Source organism: Chelonia mydas, chromosome 14 (genome assembly GCF_015237465.2).
Source record: "Chelonia mydas isolate rCheMyd1 chromosome 14, rCheMyd1.pri.v2, whole genome shotgun sequence".
In the NCBI taxonomy this organism is placed as follows: Eukaryota; Metazoa; Chordata; order Testudines; family Cheloniidae; genus Chelonia; species Chelonia mydas.
Genome location: NC_051254.2, coordinates 2,402,856 through 2,419,938, shown reverse-complemented (window position 1 = coordinate 2,419,938; position 17,083 = coordinate 2,402,856). Strand labels below are relative to the sequence as shown.

The window sequence follows — 17,083 nt, the reverse complement described above, 5'->3', positions numbered from 1 at the left end:
TCGTAAGTCTCGCTCCTTGTAATTAACACAAAGGGAGACAATACATCTATTTTAAACCTCTGTTATTCCAGACTTCTATGCACATAAATCAAAGGCAGGCCCTCACGCAAATGCCAGGAAAACAGGTCTTTATGAATTAATAGTCATGTTTAAGTTACACTAAAGGAAGGCCTTTGCTTTAACATGGAGGCTGGAGTTTGCAGTTTTTAGTTATTTCACATGCTGGCCAGACCTTCTGGTTTCACACAATTTCTATAGCTGTCAGAATCCTCATCCCTGCAGAAGACATTAATGCAGCTACAAAAAAGGAGTAATTGGTTCCAGCAGATGGTGGATTAGGAAAATTCCCCATGATACTTCATGCCATTGCCAGAAATCATCCTGCTGCTCTAGCATTAAGCTAATTTTTGGAGACTGAAGTTCAAGATGGAGAAATAAAACAAAAAACAAAAACAGAAGTTCCTCAGCTCTCATTAGAAGTAGTCAGTCATGTACCCTTTTTGAGGCAAAAGGAACATACCCACCCACAGCAGAATTTAATTCCTACACAAATAGAGAACAAAACAGGGTAAAATGCTGTGAAATTCAAACAATAAATGGTGCTTAAAATAGAAAAAAGATTATATAGTCTGTAGAAAAACACATCGAGAAGTGATGTTTTAGCCCTCATTTCAGTGCAGCTCAAAGAAGGCCTTACAATGAGTGTAGACCCCCCCCCCTTTCTATTTCTCCTTTGACCCATAATTAGGTGTTGCTACTGTCACAATTTTAAGGAAAATTCATCAAAATTAACCAGCCTATTGCTTTGCCGCAGTTCGTACGGTACACTAAAGCATCTTGCTTAGTTCTCCAGAATTGTGGTATACTTACTTAAACTCACAGAACCCCTGGCAGCTTGTTAATTAGATAATTAAGAGCTATTGCTGGGTGCTTTACTCTCAGAACAAACCATAGGGAGAGATCAGGGCCGAAGGAAATACACACACAGGGTATTTTCTGAACAGGTTAGTCCCTGCCTTGTAGGCACCATTTCACCTGCCATGTTCCTATACTGGCATGAGGTCAACTCCTTCCAAAATAGCCCATTACACACACTACAACTGCACATGTTCTCACTGGCTACTAACACTACTGTGTCCACTGATGCCAGGTATGACTTTATCCCAGGAAACCATCAGCAGGAGATCTAGTTTCTAAAGATCAAGTTGGCTTCCGTACCTGAAAGATGCCCAGGGAGAGGGGGGAAATGTAGCTTTCTGCAGGACTGATTATGACAAAAATGGAGTGGATAAAGGCACAGTATCAATCATTAAAATTGGCATTTAAACCAAGTACATAAATTTGTCAAGCTGCATAACATGCCAGGGCTTCAACGCCATTTTTAATGAAATGGACATTTTTTTTATTTACAAGACACTATGTAATTTCTCTATTTATTTGGATAGGATTAAAACTCGTTTTGTTTAGGAGCGTTATTTGTATCGTGCTTCAGATGAGGTATGAAACCAAGGTCCTAATTGCCCATCCATGTGGAAGTTAAACAATCCCAAGACTCTTTTGGAAGACAGTCAAGTACCTTAGTGTCCTAGCAGCCCTGCTTTTCTAAATAAGCGTTTTTAATGTCCTGGATGGTGGGCAAGCCAGCAATGAGTACAGAATGGCTGTGCCTTTTGCTTGCACAGCCACTGCACTGCTCACTCAGTGCTTTGGAAACCATTTAAGATACTGTAAAAAAGAAAGGGACTTTTGAAACGAACTCTAGCCTTTTAGTTAATTAAGAGAGGACGCTATATTGGAAAGTCCGAATAGAGTTCTCATCTCTTTTCCCCTCCCTAAAAATCACAGCTGAGCTAGCTTTAGCATTTTCAGAACATTCTGAACGGAAGTTACAGCCTTTCACCCTCATTTCCCCCAAGAACAGCATTTCTGTTCAGGAGGAACAATTTTTCTTAGTTGCAGTGTTTCCACTGAGATTTAAGAAAATATATTCTGGCATTTCTTCTTTCCAGAATACCACTTCTGCATTCTGTTGCTCTACGTAGCTCTTCACTTATGTAAATCAGTGACTCCCTGCACCCTGACAATACTGTCTCTCCAGATCATCCCTTTCTCAGTTCCGTTGTCGAGGCCGCTACTGAATTTCTATGCAAAAATTATTTCCAGCAACTGAATTTTATGTTTTTTTTATAATTTACTGTTATTTTGGGAACACATCAAACAAGACAAGTCAATACAAGTAATGCTAGGACAGCATCTATTATGCAGATGTTTCTAGACACTTCTCACCCTACCCGCCACAAACCATACCTTATTTTTGTGCTCAGTCACTGAAGAGACAAGGCAAGTTTTAAACCTTAGAAGAGGGAATTGCTTCCATATTCAAGTAACAATGCAATGAAAACATGATACATTTACAAGTATATCTGCAAGTACACTGGACTTCTTTTATAAGTTTCGGGTGGCCTCAGGTAAAGTCTGATGACCACTAGGCCAGCTTTGGATCAGAGGGGACCACTGTGACCATCTAGTAGATGATCACATAGACCTTTCCCAAAATAAATCCTAGAACAGATGTTTTAGAAAAACATACAGTCTTGATTTTAAAATTGTTATTGATGGAGACTCCTCAATCACCATTGTTCCAATGGTTAATTACCCTCACTGTTATAAATGTATGCCATTATTTCCAGTCTGAATTTGTCTAGCTTCAGAGTCCAGCCATTGGATTGTGTTATACCTTTCTCTACTGTACTGAAGAGCCCATTGTCAAATATCTCTTCCTTAGGTTGGTAGTTATAAACTGTGATCAAGTCATCCTTGATCCTTCTCTTTGTTAAGCTAAATAGTCTATAGTATTTGACTATTGAGTCTATCACTATAAGGCATGTCTTCTAATCCTTTAATCATCCTTGTGGCTCTCCTCTGAACCCTCTGCAATTTATCTGCATCCCTCTTGAAATGTGGGCACCAGAACTGGACACAAACTTCCGACAGCAGTAGCACCAGTGCCAAATACAGAGAGAGGTAAAATAATCTCTTTTCTCCTACTCAAGATTCCCCTGTTTATGCACCCCAGGACTGCATTAGCCCTTTTGGCAAGAGTGTCACATTGGGAGCTCATATTCAGCTGATTATCTGCCATGACACCCACATCTTTTTCAGAGTTACTGCTATCCAGAATAGAGAGTGTAGTTTACACAATATGAATTCAGACTATTACCTCTTAGGATGATTCATACTGGCCACAGTCACCATAAACTAAAGTTTTTATGCTTTCAGATTAAATGTGCTCTATTTCCTGGCCTAAAATGCCCTGGAAAATGGTTTAATGGCCCAGTCAAGACATCTACAGGCACTTAGCTCCCCTATTTTCTCTTCCAAAGGGAAATAGATGAGAACAGTGGATGGAAGGATGGAGGAAAAAATGGAGTGCAGCTAAAGTTGGACTGCTTTAATCTAGCCTCCATCTTCTTTCCTGATTATGTTCTCTTCAGCCACTCCCAATCTATCCCACACTTGCCACTTCTATCGAATGTACTTCCTTTAGTGAAAGTACTTTGTATTTTCACCTTGTTCATACTCACAAGGAAACAGGCCAATTATGGACTTGCGCTAAGCCCTTTGGTGCCATGTAACTTTAGAGAGCATTACCACCAGAAGTAAAACATTGCAGCTGCAAGAGGAAAGAGCTGGGCAAGTTAAGTTTTCAATTCATAACTAGGGATGAGAGTAAGTGCCAAGAATCCATATACAAATCCCTAACACACACATTTACAACAAAATGGAACTAATGAAGCAATCTCATAATGCTGCACATATTACAGGAACAAATCATCGATTATTAAAGGCCTCTGTCTGCGTGATCTCCCAGATTCTCCAACACAAATGGTTACTGGCAACACAGATTTTCAGATTCACATTTTGGAAAAAGCTGCCCCATGCAAAATCTCTTCCAGAGTCAGTTAACTGGAATCAGAGGTAAAAAGCTACAAATGTAAGTTTAAGGTAAACAGACAGTTCAAAAGGTAGCATATTGAGTTACTATGAAGAGGGTTTATAGTTAGTTTAAATTAAGTTTGAAACCATGGTGCCATTGCACCTGTCCATTGGTGCACCATTTTCAGTCTTATCAGCTTTCAGAGTAGCAGCCGTGTTAGTCTGTAACCACAAAAAGAAAAGGAGTACTTGTGGCACCTTAGAGACTAACCAATTTATTTGAGCATAAGCTTTCGTGAGCTACAGCTCACTTCATCAGATGCATTCAGTGGAAAATACAGTGGGGAGATTTATATACACAGAGAACATGAAACAATGGGAGTTACCATACACACTGTAAGGAGAGTGATCAGGTAAAGTGAGCTTTTACCAGCGGCGGGGGGGGGGGGGGGGACACCTTTTGTAGTGATAATCAAAGTGGACCATTTCCAGCAGTTGACAAGAACGTCTGAGGAACAGTGGGTGGAGGGGAATAAACATGGGGAAGTAGTTTTACTTTGTGTAATGACCCATCCACTCCCAGTCTTTATTCAAGTCTTATCAGCATAATCCTAAAAATCGGCTCTCTTATGTAACACATCAGGGAGCCGCCAGAGGGAGTACACAGCATTGCTTTAGTCTGGGTCAGACAGAAAGAATTACGTCAAGATAGGCTGTTGGTTTTGAAAAGAGGCTTAAAACTCAAACACAACCCTCCTAACGGGATGTTGACTTGTAAGAGTTAATGCAGGATTTGAAACACTGGAGTGAAGCACTGCTTCACAGCAAGAGCCTGTGACACTCCTAACCCATGGTTTTTAACTAGCATTAAAAAAAAAAATCAACAAGACAGAACTAAATGGATGCAAACACAATCTCCTCTAATATACTCTCCCATAGGCTTATAAGAAGAATTTCTATGGATCAAGACAAGTTAATTGAAGACAAATATTTAACAAGTAAACGTATACACGCAGATACAGAATTCTTATAGTCTCAGGCAAGTAACTTAAAACCTCATTCCTAAAACATCTCAGAATACTCCAATACCTAGCTTTATCTAAGGTGCATTGCATAATAACTTCCTTTCCTTGCAGTTTTGCTCCTGCACTACCCGACATCTTCCAATATAAGAAAGAAAGAAAGATACTAAACTGGGAGGAGTGGTAGATACGCTGGAGGGGAGGGATAGGATACAGAGGGACCTAGACAAATTGGAGGTTTGGGCCAAAAGAAATCTGATGAGTTTCAATAAGGATAAGTGCAGGGTCCTGCACTTAGGATGGAAGAATCCAATGCACCGCTACAGACTAGGGACCGAATGGCTAGGCAGCAGTTCTGCGGAAAAGGACCTAGGGGTGACAGTGGACGAGAAGCTGGATATGAGTCAGCAGTGTGCCCTTGTTGCCAAGAAGGCCAATGGCATTTTGGGATGTATAAGTAGGGGCATAGCGAGCAGATCGAGGGACGTGATCGTTCCCCTCTATTCGACACTGGTGAGGCCTCATCTGGAGTACTGTGTCCAGTTTTGGGCCCCACACTACAAGAAGGATGTGGATAAATTGGAGAGAGTCCAGCGAAGGGCAACAAAAATGATTAGGGGTCTAGAGCACATGACTTATGAGGAGAGGCTGAGGGAGCTGGGATTGTTTAGTCTGCAGAAGAGAAGAATGAGGGGGCATTTGATAGCTGCTTTCAACTACCTGAAAGGGGGTTCCAAAGAGGATGGCTCTAGACTGTTCTCAATGGTAGCAGATGACAGAACGAGGAGTAATGGTCTCAAGTTGCAATGGGGGAGGTTTAGATTGGATATTAGGAAAAACTTTTTCACTAAGAGGGTGGTGAAACACTGGAATGCGTTACCTAGGGAGGTGGTAGAATCTCCTTCCTTAGAGGTTTTTAAGGTCAGGCTTGACAAAGCCCTGGCTGGGATGATTTAACTGGGACTTGGTCCTGCTTCGAGCAGGGGGTTGGACTAGATGACCTTCTGGGGTCCCTTCCAACCCTGATATTCTATGATTCTATGATTCTATGATGAAAGCAGATGTTGGAAAAGCATTAATTTTACCTTTTATTTAAACAGATGAAATTTATTAACTTATTATGTATTACTGTTTCACCCTATGAAGTGGGAACTGAAGGCACATAATATATGTATAGAAAATGTGTTTGGATTAATTGTAACTCCTTCAAGAACCCCTATATCCTCAACTGATGTGTTAGTTTTAATTTGTAACATCTTACAGCTACCTCCTAAACAACTCAACCATTACCTCTACACCTTCTGCAGTACCAGCTTTGACAGGGACATCCTTCTGGCAGTTCTTCCAGTGGCAGTGATATACCTGTATCATAAAAGGATGCGCTACACCAGCGCCCTGCTAACCATTCTTATACTCATACCCATAAATCTTCACACAGATTTTTAAGAACAGGGGCCTAAAGTTAAACTCTGACGTCCATTTTAGGCAACTAAATAGGTGGGCTAATTTTCATAAGTGCTGAGCAGCCAGCAGCTCCCACAGCCTCAGCAAATTTGAAAATCAGATGTATCCATTTTTTAAAGTTTAGATTTAAAAAAAAAAAAAAAACTAGGTATTTTTCCCATTGATTTTCTAAACATAACAACTCAATATTAAAACCTGCAAGCTAAGCTGACACAAATGACAATATTAAAACATTCTGCCTGACAGGTTGGAATTTTCTGTGATCATTTAAATTATGCCTTGGCCTTTTCCTACACTGGATAATTCCCACTACTTGTGTTGGATACTACAGAGAGAGCTGGCAGCACCACTTATTATTAAGGTTGCTCAACATTTCCCATCGTAAGACTCTGTTTTCCATTGCTTATAACATTTTGCCAAAAACTTTAATTACTTGGTCTGAAATTTTTACATGCCGGGTGTCCGGGCCACACTAATTTGTTTGTTTGTTTTTTAATTAATTTCAGAGAATGGTTTGCCATTTCCAAGGAAGAGGCTAGGAGAAAAAAAAAATTGCCCACGCTAAAAAATTCTGACAACCTTTAGTTTGAAAAAAATCAAGCATCCCTGTGCTTTGAATTCGGGTGCTGTTCAGGGGATGGCCTTTTTTTGTCAGGAATGTGCTCCAGTGATACCTCCCACTCCCTGCCTCAGATGACACTCAGGAAGCGTTTAGGAGGAAGCTGCCTAGTTTGAATGCAGAGGGAGGGGACAAGAGCTGGAGTGAGTGGGGGGAGTAAACTGGAGCAAGGAGCTTAGGGGAGGGAGCCTGGAGCTCGAGGCTGTTGTGAGAAGGAAAGAGATTGGGACTGAGAGTTGGGAATGGAAACAGGGGCATGGGGACTGGGAAACAGTAGGAGGATAGGGGAGACAGATCAGATGAAGAGCCAAAGGGGAAGGCCAGGGCCGGCTCTGGATAAAATAGTATGTGATCATGTAATTAAAGACTATTATAACGCATACGCATAAGAGGGCCAAATTAAGGTTGCACAGGCAACCTTAATTCTGGCATTTCCTAACTTTTGCATGCTTGACTTTGGAATATTAATAATGTTCCTTCGATGAATTATGTGTGTGTGTGTAATACAATATTGCTCAATGATCCCAGTCAGTCAGTACTGGAGCCACAATATATTGGGTCCTACACAAACACACCAGGTGGCATGATCTCTGAGAATCACTCCTACAACGGGCTGTGTGTAGGCAGATCCCTGCAGCCGTACAGAGCCCAACTGACTTCAATGGGGCGTTGCACAAGGATCCACCCACACACAGCTCATTGCACAACTGGAGTTTAATTTAGGACAAGAGGCAGTTAACTTTGACAAACAAACAGGAGGGAAATGGGAGCGGGAACAGAAGAGCAGCAATAATAAACACATGTCTACACGGTCTAACGATGTGAATAAGTAGGAAGCTCTGGGTCAATTAAAATTTTTTGGTAAATCAACAATGAAATTTTACTATAAATCAGTAAATAAATATCCGGACTCCTCAGACAATCTCAAATATAAACAATGTTCAGCAAGAAGAATTTGCAGTAAAAAAGAAAGATAAAAGTAATGACTATATCCTGAAATAGAGGATATTCCCAGGAGCTCACATCTACATTAATGTTTCTTATAGGAGGATGTGTGATCTGATCATTTATTTATTTCAAATATCTACTTTTTTCATCTTTTTAAGCTCTATGTATACCATTTCCTCTGATCTGCTAGCTCAACACACCATCTGGTCGTTCCTTAATCTCTGTTACCATCACAGACAAAAAAAGTATGTCAAATATTTCATGAGTCTATAATCTAGTAGGTCAATTTTTTTTTTAAGACACAAACACAAACAGTTTTAACAGGCAACAAATGAATGCAGCTCACGTTTTCAGTTCTCAATGTATTGAATAATTTTTATTCAAAAGTGGAATCACAATATGTACTGAAATTAACCAATGTTTTGAGATATTAACTATGAACAGATTTTGTGTTTTTAATATCCGCTGTTTATGCAGTGGACCATCCGAACAATAGCCAACAACATTAAACTTAGTGGAAAAACAAACTCTTAATTAAAAATAGCACCAAGATAAAAACTAAGCTAATTACAAAACATAATGTAAAATTACACCATCACCAATTTGCCACCTGAAATAACCTTTATTTTAATTCTTACTTTTATCTTCTGCATACAGAATTAAAATTTAATATGTAAGAAACTGCAGGTATTATATTTTTCTAAATAGGATGCATGAAAGTCTTCTATTCTGAGTTCTTTGTATAAAATTAAAAAACAGTTCCCATAGTAAACTAATCCTCAGCCGTGCTCATCACACACCTAGAGTACCTAAGATACCAGGACAGAAAAGTTGGACTTGTAACCTGGGAAATAAAATGTTTAAATGACAAATTAACTGACAACTTTCTCCCTGTACTGTAAAGAGGAGTCATACTGAAGACACTTTTGTTGTTTGGGTTTTCAAATTTTTGGCAGAAGGAAAAAAATCCTGAAAGCCAGACAAACTTTTTGCAGTTTTGTTGGATAGCAGAAACTAGACTTTCCAACTCTTTTTAGACTGTAAACTTTCAACAACTTGTGTATGACAACCACATATGCTGGTTTGGAAGGATAGCCCTTGTATTTGAGCCCACGCTACTTATTCTGGAGTTCTGTCTCAGTTTCACTAGAGTCCCTAGGAACATGGTCACATGCGCTTGCCCTGCCACCCACCTGTGCTGCCATGGCACTGCAGAGTTGAAAGGTCCTGCAGAGCAGCAATCCCATCAACACCCAGCAGCAGTTTTGCATGGTCTCTCCCCTCAGTGCACACTAGCCATCTCACCTACACAGAACAGTAGCCACCCTCTGCCCAGAATATCTTCAGGTCACTCTAGGGCCCAACGGCAGCAAAGGAGAATGGAGAATAGGGAGAGAAATGCAGGGAAAGGGGAGGTAAGGAAAACCAAAGGAGAACTGGGGAAAGAAAAGAGCTGGAGTGAGGAACCTTTCTAAATTAGTTTATGCCTGTGCTCTGGGAGAAGGGAGAAGAAGAAAAAAGAAAGAGAGAACACCCAGAAGGACAGAATCTATATGCAGGAAAACAAAGCAGCAATAAATATGGAAGGGTGAGTGACGACCGAAAGACAAACATGAGAGAAGTGAGGCTTACAAGCACCGAATAAAAAAAACTACAGGATGAGAGGAACACAGGACATAATGGCAACTTCTTCCATTTTTTGTTTTGAAAATATGTTAACACACATCTCTGCCGATACAGATCTGGGCCTTTCAGTGTCATGTCCCTCCTTGGTGAGGAACCTGCAAACAGTGGCGCACAGACTGGTAGCATTACTTATAAAGAGATGGGATTATGAGAAGACCTAACTGACTTAAACTGTTACTAGACTGGCATGTTTCTTTCAGAGGGAAAGAGAGAGTCTCTACTTGCTAGAAAATCACTGCAAAATTCAACACATGGGTTCATTCTATTTAAAAAAATTAAAACCAAGCACACCCACAATAAGTGTCATGGAATCATGTTTGTAACAACCAGCCAGTTGTCTGATTGACCAATATTCCCTGTTAAACCACACTGAAAGTTTTAAAAGTATTTGACTTAGTGCTATGTAAGTATAAGAAACGAATCTTTAACAGGCTACTTTTCAAATGGGCTAAAGCTTAGGGAGAACGTCAAGTCCCACCTGCTTGCCCACCACATCCAGTTTCTGACACACTGCTGCACTAAGCATCTAGTGCACAAAGGGAAAGAAAGCACCTTAAAGTTACTTCGTATATTCCTCTTCACAATTCATATGTACTCCAATAAATTCTAATTAAAACGATAATGAAAAGTGTCTTTTCATTAGAAACACAAGGTTACACTTTTGTATTCTGTCAAGCTAAAGTCATCAACAAATCAACACTTTTGTCTATCAGTTTTAAACCAGTTTTAAACATTGATGCATTCGGCACAACAGCAAGAAACACTGCTGGAATCCAAATTTGTATTGGTCTACTGCATCTAAAATGAATGGGTCTGCTTCACCTCAGCATTCATCTCAGCCGCAAAGATTATTATGGCACAAACTGATTCTATTAACGTTATCACTTAATTAGTACTTGCAAGAAAAAGGATTCTGACTCTCACAGAATGGCGTACAGAGCCAGAAAGATTGCACTGGAGTGACATGATTTTTTCCAAATTAATTTGCTTTTTAACTCATTTTTAAACATATTTATGGTCTCATAAAGGGCTCAAACCTGTCTCCACTGAAGTCAATGGGGAGCAGGATAAGACCCCGAATGCCCAGCAGAGAGAGAAATGAAGCCGCAGGAAGCTTTGGCAATTCACTAAGGTCTCACCTCCAACTCTTGCTCCCTCTGTAGTGCAAATTGCTTGAATGACTTGACAATAAGGCCAGCATTGGAGCAATCATAGACGAAAATGGAGGGACTGCCCATCCAAGTCTGCAGGTCATATATGGATAGTGGAATATACTGAGTATAGTTCTGTAAGAGGAAACAAAATAAAAAGTGGACATTATATACATGAAGAGAATGACAGCTGATGATAGAGCCTTTGTCTCTGATGCACTGAAATATGCATTCCATGAATTCTCCTTTTGAGATCACGGGGTGAAAGTCTGCATGTGTTCAGGGCCAAGTGCTGATTCTACATGACAACCCCACTCACACCTGTAATACGCAAACAGATTCTGCCATATCACTTGCCTGCTAAATTGAGCTTGAAAGTTTACAGATTCTAAAATCTGCTTCAAGATTCCTCTGAAGCATGGTAGCAGGTGTAAGCTGACGCCCAACAGCCTGGGTTCATTTCAGGCCCCTGCAGTGCTGATGCAGGACGCAGAAAGTAAGAAGTCATAAAAAGCTTCATCTTCAGAAACAGGTCGCTCTTTAATTTAATTGAAGGTTAAAAAGGCTGCTCCCGGCAAAGATGCCCACCAGCAGACATCTCTAGGGTTGCTTTAATGAGACCCTTTCACTGCTTTATTGCAGCCTTTAAACCACAACTGTGCATCTTTCAAAATGAACTGATAAAGTTAAATCCTACAAAGCCTGCCTAACTACATGACGCTCCCATAAACACAGCGTCTCAGACTAGATGATCATGATGGTCCCTTCTGACCTTCATATCTATGAGTCTGTGAATCGGTAAGTGCTGCATTTTCCATTAGAAATTGAAGGTGTGAGGGTCTTATTTCTTCTGAGCTACAAGAGGGTTTTTAAAAAGGGCCTTAAAATAGGACACTTATTGCAACCTTAGCTATGGAGTGGCTATAGTCCCTCTTTATATAAACCACAGAGCTGCAGAACTGAGACTGTAAGCCTAATCCTTCACCTCCAAAAACACTGGAGCTACAGAAATCCCTCCTAGCATCACCTAAGCATCACATAGCTTTATGTTCTTTCTAAACTGCAGCCAGAGGGCAACATGCTCACACATACAGTGTCCAGTTCTGCTCCCCCTAATATCAATTGCAAAAACGACCACTTTTCCACTATCTGTATTTTCCACTGAATGCATCCGATGAAGTGAGCTGTAGCTCACGGAAGCTTATGCTCAAATAAATGTGTTAGTCTCTAAGATGCCACAAGTCCTCCTGTTCTTTTTTTAAAAACTACCACTGACATTGTTAGGATGACAATCGGGCCTATAACTCCCATTTAAATTCAGTGGGATTTAAATTACCCACCACAAAAATAGTTAACTTATCTAATGCTCAAATTCTTAAGAACATTTACCTATGTGTAAAGTCTGAAGTGATAAGCCATTTAAAGGGAAGAACAAGTCGTATGTGAAAATGCAGGATATCATTAAGTCAAAACCCTTTTGAAGAATACTCTTCTTCAAGAGATGTTCTAGTTTATCTTCAGAACATGAAAATTTCAAGCAAAACTAGTTTTATGCAAATATTTCCAGCAAATAATTTACACTGCAAATAATTTTCATGCGACCATAAATGGCAGCATATGGTCAGTACACCCTTCCTCAAGCAGTGGCAGGACATGGAGCTGCACAAAACCTGGCAGCTCTGAGGCTAAGGCAGATGCTGTTGGGGGATAGATAGTTGTCCATGGATGCTGTACTAGATGAGGGGGTGATTGAGTGTTTGGGGTTGCTGATGTGCCAGTTGTTGTCTAGGGGGTTCCTGGGTACGGATGTAGAAGTGCTGGATGCAGTTGGGGTTGGGTGGGTGCTGTAATAGGTGGGTTGTTGCTGTCTGGAGACTGATAGTTGGAGTCCATCTGGAGGGCAACTGTTTGGGGTCCAGCTAAGGGGCTGGTTGAGAACAGGCTGGTTAAGGTCTCTGAGGACTTGGCGCCTCTGGGGTTGGGATGTGGGACCTGCCAGCTAGGCCATCTGTTGCTGCAGCTCCTTTCCCTCTTGGATTCTACACATGACATTTCGGTTGAGCTGTGGGCAGGTGTCACAGATCTGTGATGTGTGTGACACCTGGCAGCCCTGGGTCCGAGGGATGGTCAGGGGAAGCTGGGCCTGTAACCTGAGTCCTGGCACCCAGGCCAAAGCCAAAGCCTGAGCCCTGTCACCCAGGGCTTGAAGCCCTTGGACTTCAGCTTTAGCCCCAGACCCCGGCAAGTCTAACACCAGCCTTGGTGACCCCATTAAAACAGAGTCGCAACCCACTTTGGGGTCCCGACCCACAGTTTGAGAACTGCTGCTTTAGAAGATTGACGTTCAGTTATTCAGCAGATTGCCAACATTTTCATGAGGAATGGAAGCGAGAAAAGGGAATGACAATTTTCAAAAGTTTCTCTCAGCCAAACTTGACCAGACTTTACTGGGACAAAGAAACGGCAGTTTTCAAATTCAGAGGGCTTTCCTCTTGTTGTAGCAATGTTGCCGCTAGATCTTTTCAGAGGGCAGAAGAGTGTTTTACAATAGAAAATGTTACACACCTCAAATATAGGTGTCGCTTCCAGCTCCCCTTATAATAAAACTTTCACTACGCAAGGCAATCACCATTACTGACCTCCAGGTTCTAACAAATCTTTCGGCACACCAAATTAACATCACTGAATGGCATGTGGGTCTTCTTACTTTAGCAACTTTAGAGGAGATTATATATCAATTGAACAATGATAAATACTAAACGTTTAAGAAACCGTCCAGTTTCTTGGAGATCTTAACACCAAGTCAATAAGAGCCACATTGAACATGTAGAAGTTTGTTTTTTATTTATGTTTTTATTATTTCGCAAGTTCTATACGGTTAGCATATTACTGAAGAGCTTAATCATGTAATTTGGGCTTCTGCTAGTGCTTGCATTTCATGCATCTATTTGCAAAAATAATAAAAACCACTAATCCAGAAATAAACTGGAGCTCTAAAGAAATAATTCTTCCTTCCAATGTGTGGTGCCATTTCTCTTCCCACTTCATATCAAAGACAAGACAGCGTTTGAAGATTATGTAGGCGTCAATTCCCGGAAAGCTAGAATATTTCTTCAGCAGATTCCTATGTTCCTTTTCTGCCTTGGGATTTCACAGCCTAAAGGAATCTTTCAGTAAAATTCAGGAAAAGAGCCTTGTGGGGATCACCCTGTGGGAACCCATCCCCAGTTATTTTCATATGTATAATTATCTCATCAGCCGCCTCACTTGGGGAATGGTTTGTTTGTCAAGCTGCAGAAAAAAATTAAAGCACTGCAAGCGTTCAAAGGCTTGCCCAGAGTAACGCCGCATTTTATCACGCTGCAGTGAACCACTGGATGCTGCAGCTGAAGAGAACGGAGGAAAGATTATCCCAACTGTAACTGTTTTCTGCCCCATACAGGTATCACTGTAAAACTATCTCCCTCTACAAATTAGAGAGCTGAATGCTCTTCTGAACTGTGAGCAATCCTAGTAAAAGTGAGGGTAGAGTAGGCACCTTCCTACTTTCTACCCTGAATTCCCAGCTGCAACATAGGACAGACAGAGGGGGCACATCATGATGGTCTTCTTTTTCCTACTGAACACATAAAAGACCAGGTTTTCATTCTAAATAAACAAACAGAGATGGGTTTCAGATTATTTATTTATTACGATCCTCTTTCTCTGTCAGGCTAGATTAAACATCAAAAAAAACCTAGGCTTGCTTCACAAGGCTGCCCTGAAAGATTAAGCTAACCACAGAGGCACTTACACCACAGTAAGCGCAACATGACAAGAGTTATGAAAAATTTAACTCACAGAAAACGTGTGTGCAGGGGAAGGCAGGTTTGTTTTTTAAACACTAAGTTAATTTAACTATTAGCTTTTTCAGTGTCTTATCCAAATTGTGCCACATTCTCGGTTTCACGTCAGTTCCCCCTGGAATTTGAACTCTGTTTAACTAAACAAAGCCACCGAGATTTGGCTTTGTAGCTGAAGTGAATCAGGCTGAAATAATACTTCCTGAAGGCTTTATCCTTTTTAATCTTCCTATCAGAATATATAATGCTTAGTCTCTCATAAATATAGCACTGCCATACAACGATGGATTCTTAGAGTCACACGGACTCATTGCAAATTCTGTCGTCTCCTGCTGAAGGATAAGTAGATAATTTGCAGATTCCCTGGCAGGGAGTTGCAATACTAGAGTTAGAGAAAGGGCAGAACTGGAATAGTGTTATCCAGCGTATCCCAGGGACACACTCAACAGTATGTCAATCCAATTGCCAGTGACTGTACCAACGAACTGGATTTCAATCAACTACGTAAGAGGACCATTGGGAGATCTTATTTTTCTGGATCAGATTGGGTAATTTAGCACATAAAATTGGTATTTTCCTTACAATTTAACAGCTTCAATCTACCCAGAGCATCAGATGTTTGGGAGCCGAGGACTAGGGTAACTTTCAAAATACTTATTTTTGAATAATTTATACGTCTACATTTTGGGGGAGGGGCTTTGCATCTAATCTGTACTTAGTGTGATGCTTTTGTAAATCTGTTTTTACAATTTATGAATGCTGGTTAATATTGCAAAGTTGTCATTATGAAACTGGTGTATTTTTGAATACCTCTGTGTGTATGTATGTGAATTCTACCTTTGCTGGCATGAGCTGTATCAAGTCCTCCTAGACCAGATACAATGGAGGGTAGTTAGAACTCAGTGAAACACTTTGAACAATGGGTGAGCTTCAGCCTAGGAAAACCATTTCTCACCTACCCCTCTGCAGGGGAGAGTGGAAGAGTGAAAAATTCCCAAAAAACTGGAAAAAAGAAGCCAGGTAACCAAACAAGGGGAAGGGAAAGGCAGGGAAGGGGAAGAACACACACACAAGAAAAGTTCAGGCAGAAGGAAGGAAGGGTACAGACTGGACATGGTCAGAAGAAGCAATCTCACCTAAGGAGAAGGCCCCATGTTTCAAATCACAAGCAGTGCATTGGAACAGAAGGACTCTAGATGGGATGAAAGAGCCCTGATCCCAGCCCAATGAATGCACTGTACTAGATGAGGAAATCGAGGCCGAGAAATGTGTGTAGGGTTTATTATTTTTGGACAGATATGTATTTGTGTAATTAATAGGACTGTCAAGCAATTAAACAATTAATTACGATTAATCGCACTGGTAAACATTAATAGAATACCATTTATTTAAATATTTTTGGATGTTTTCTACATTTTCAAATATATTGATGTCAATTACAACACAGAATACAAAGTATACAGTGCTCACTTTATGTTTATTTTTGATTACAAGTATTTGCACTGTAAAAAAAAAGTATTTTTCAATTCAGCTAATACAAGTACTGTAGTGCAATTGCTTTATCAGGAAAGTTGAATTTACAAATGTAGAATTATGTACAAAAAGCTGCATTCAAAAATAAAACAATGTAAAATTTTTGAGTCTGCAAGTCCACTCAGTCCTACTTCTTGTTCAGCCAGTCGCTCAGATGAACAAGTTTGTTTACATTTGCAGGAGATAGTGCTGCCACTTCTTGTTTACAATGTCACCTGAAAGTGAGAACAGGCGTTCGCACAGCACTGTTGTAGCCGACATCAGAAGATATTTACGTGCCAGATGCACTAAAGATTCATATGTCCCTTCATGTGCATGGGTCCATGCTGAAGATGGGTTCTGCTCGATAACAATCCAAAGCAGTACGGACCGATGCACGTTCATTTTCATTATTTGAGTCAGATGTCACCAGCAGAAGATTGTTTTTCGTTTTTGGTGGTCCGGGTTCTGTAGTTTCCGCATCAGAGTGTTGCTCTTTTAAGACTTCTGTTTAGCATATCTGGCACGTAAATACCTTGCAATGCCGGCTACAAAAGTACCAAGCAAATGCCTGTTCTCACTTTCTGGTGACATTGTAAATAAGAAGAGGGCAGCATTATCTCCTGTAATTGTAAACAAACTTGTTTGTCTCTTATTGATTGGCTGAAAAAGAAGTAGGACTGAGTGGACTTGTAGGGTCTGAACTTTTACAGTGTTTTGTTTTTGAGTGCAGTTATGTAACAAAAAAACCCCTACATTTGTAAGTTGCATTTTCATGACAGAGACTGCACTACAGTACTTGAGGTGAATTGAAAATATATAATTTCTTTTATCATTTTTACAGTGCAAATATTTATAATCAAAAATATACACTTTGATTTCAGTTACAACACAGAATACAAT

General features: G+C 40.4%; 1 protein-coding gene across 8 annotated transcripts in view; it reads right to left on the bottom strand.

Annotated features, from left to right (window-relative positions):
- The window catches only part of RPTOR (regulatory associated protein of MTOR complex 1), a 305,325-nt gene that overhangs the window by 168,223 nt on the left and 120,019 nt on the right, over window positions 1–17,083 (bottom strand). For 7 of the 8 annotated variants that reach the window (XM_043527662.1, XM_043527663.1, XM_043527664.1 and 4 more), the window contains one exon: window positions 10,815–10,961. The exons of the other annotated variant lie outside the window; for it this stretch is intronic. In XM_043527662.1, coding sequence (XP_043383597.1) covers window positions 10,815–10,961 — 147 coding nt within the window. The remainder of the gene's footprint in view (window positions 1–10,814; window positions 10,962–17,083) is intronic. 8 annotated transcript variants of the gene reach the window in all.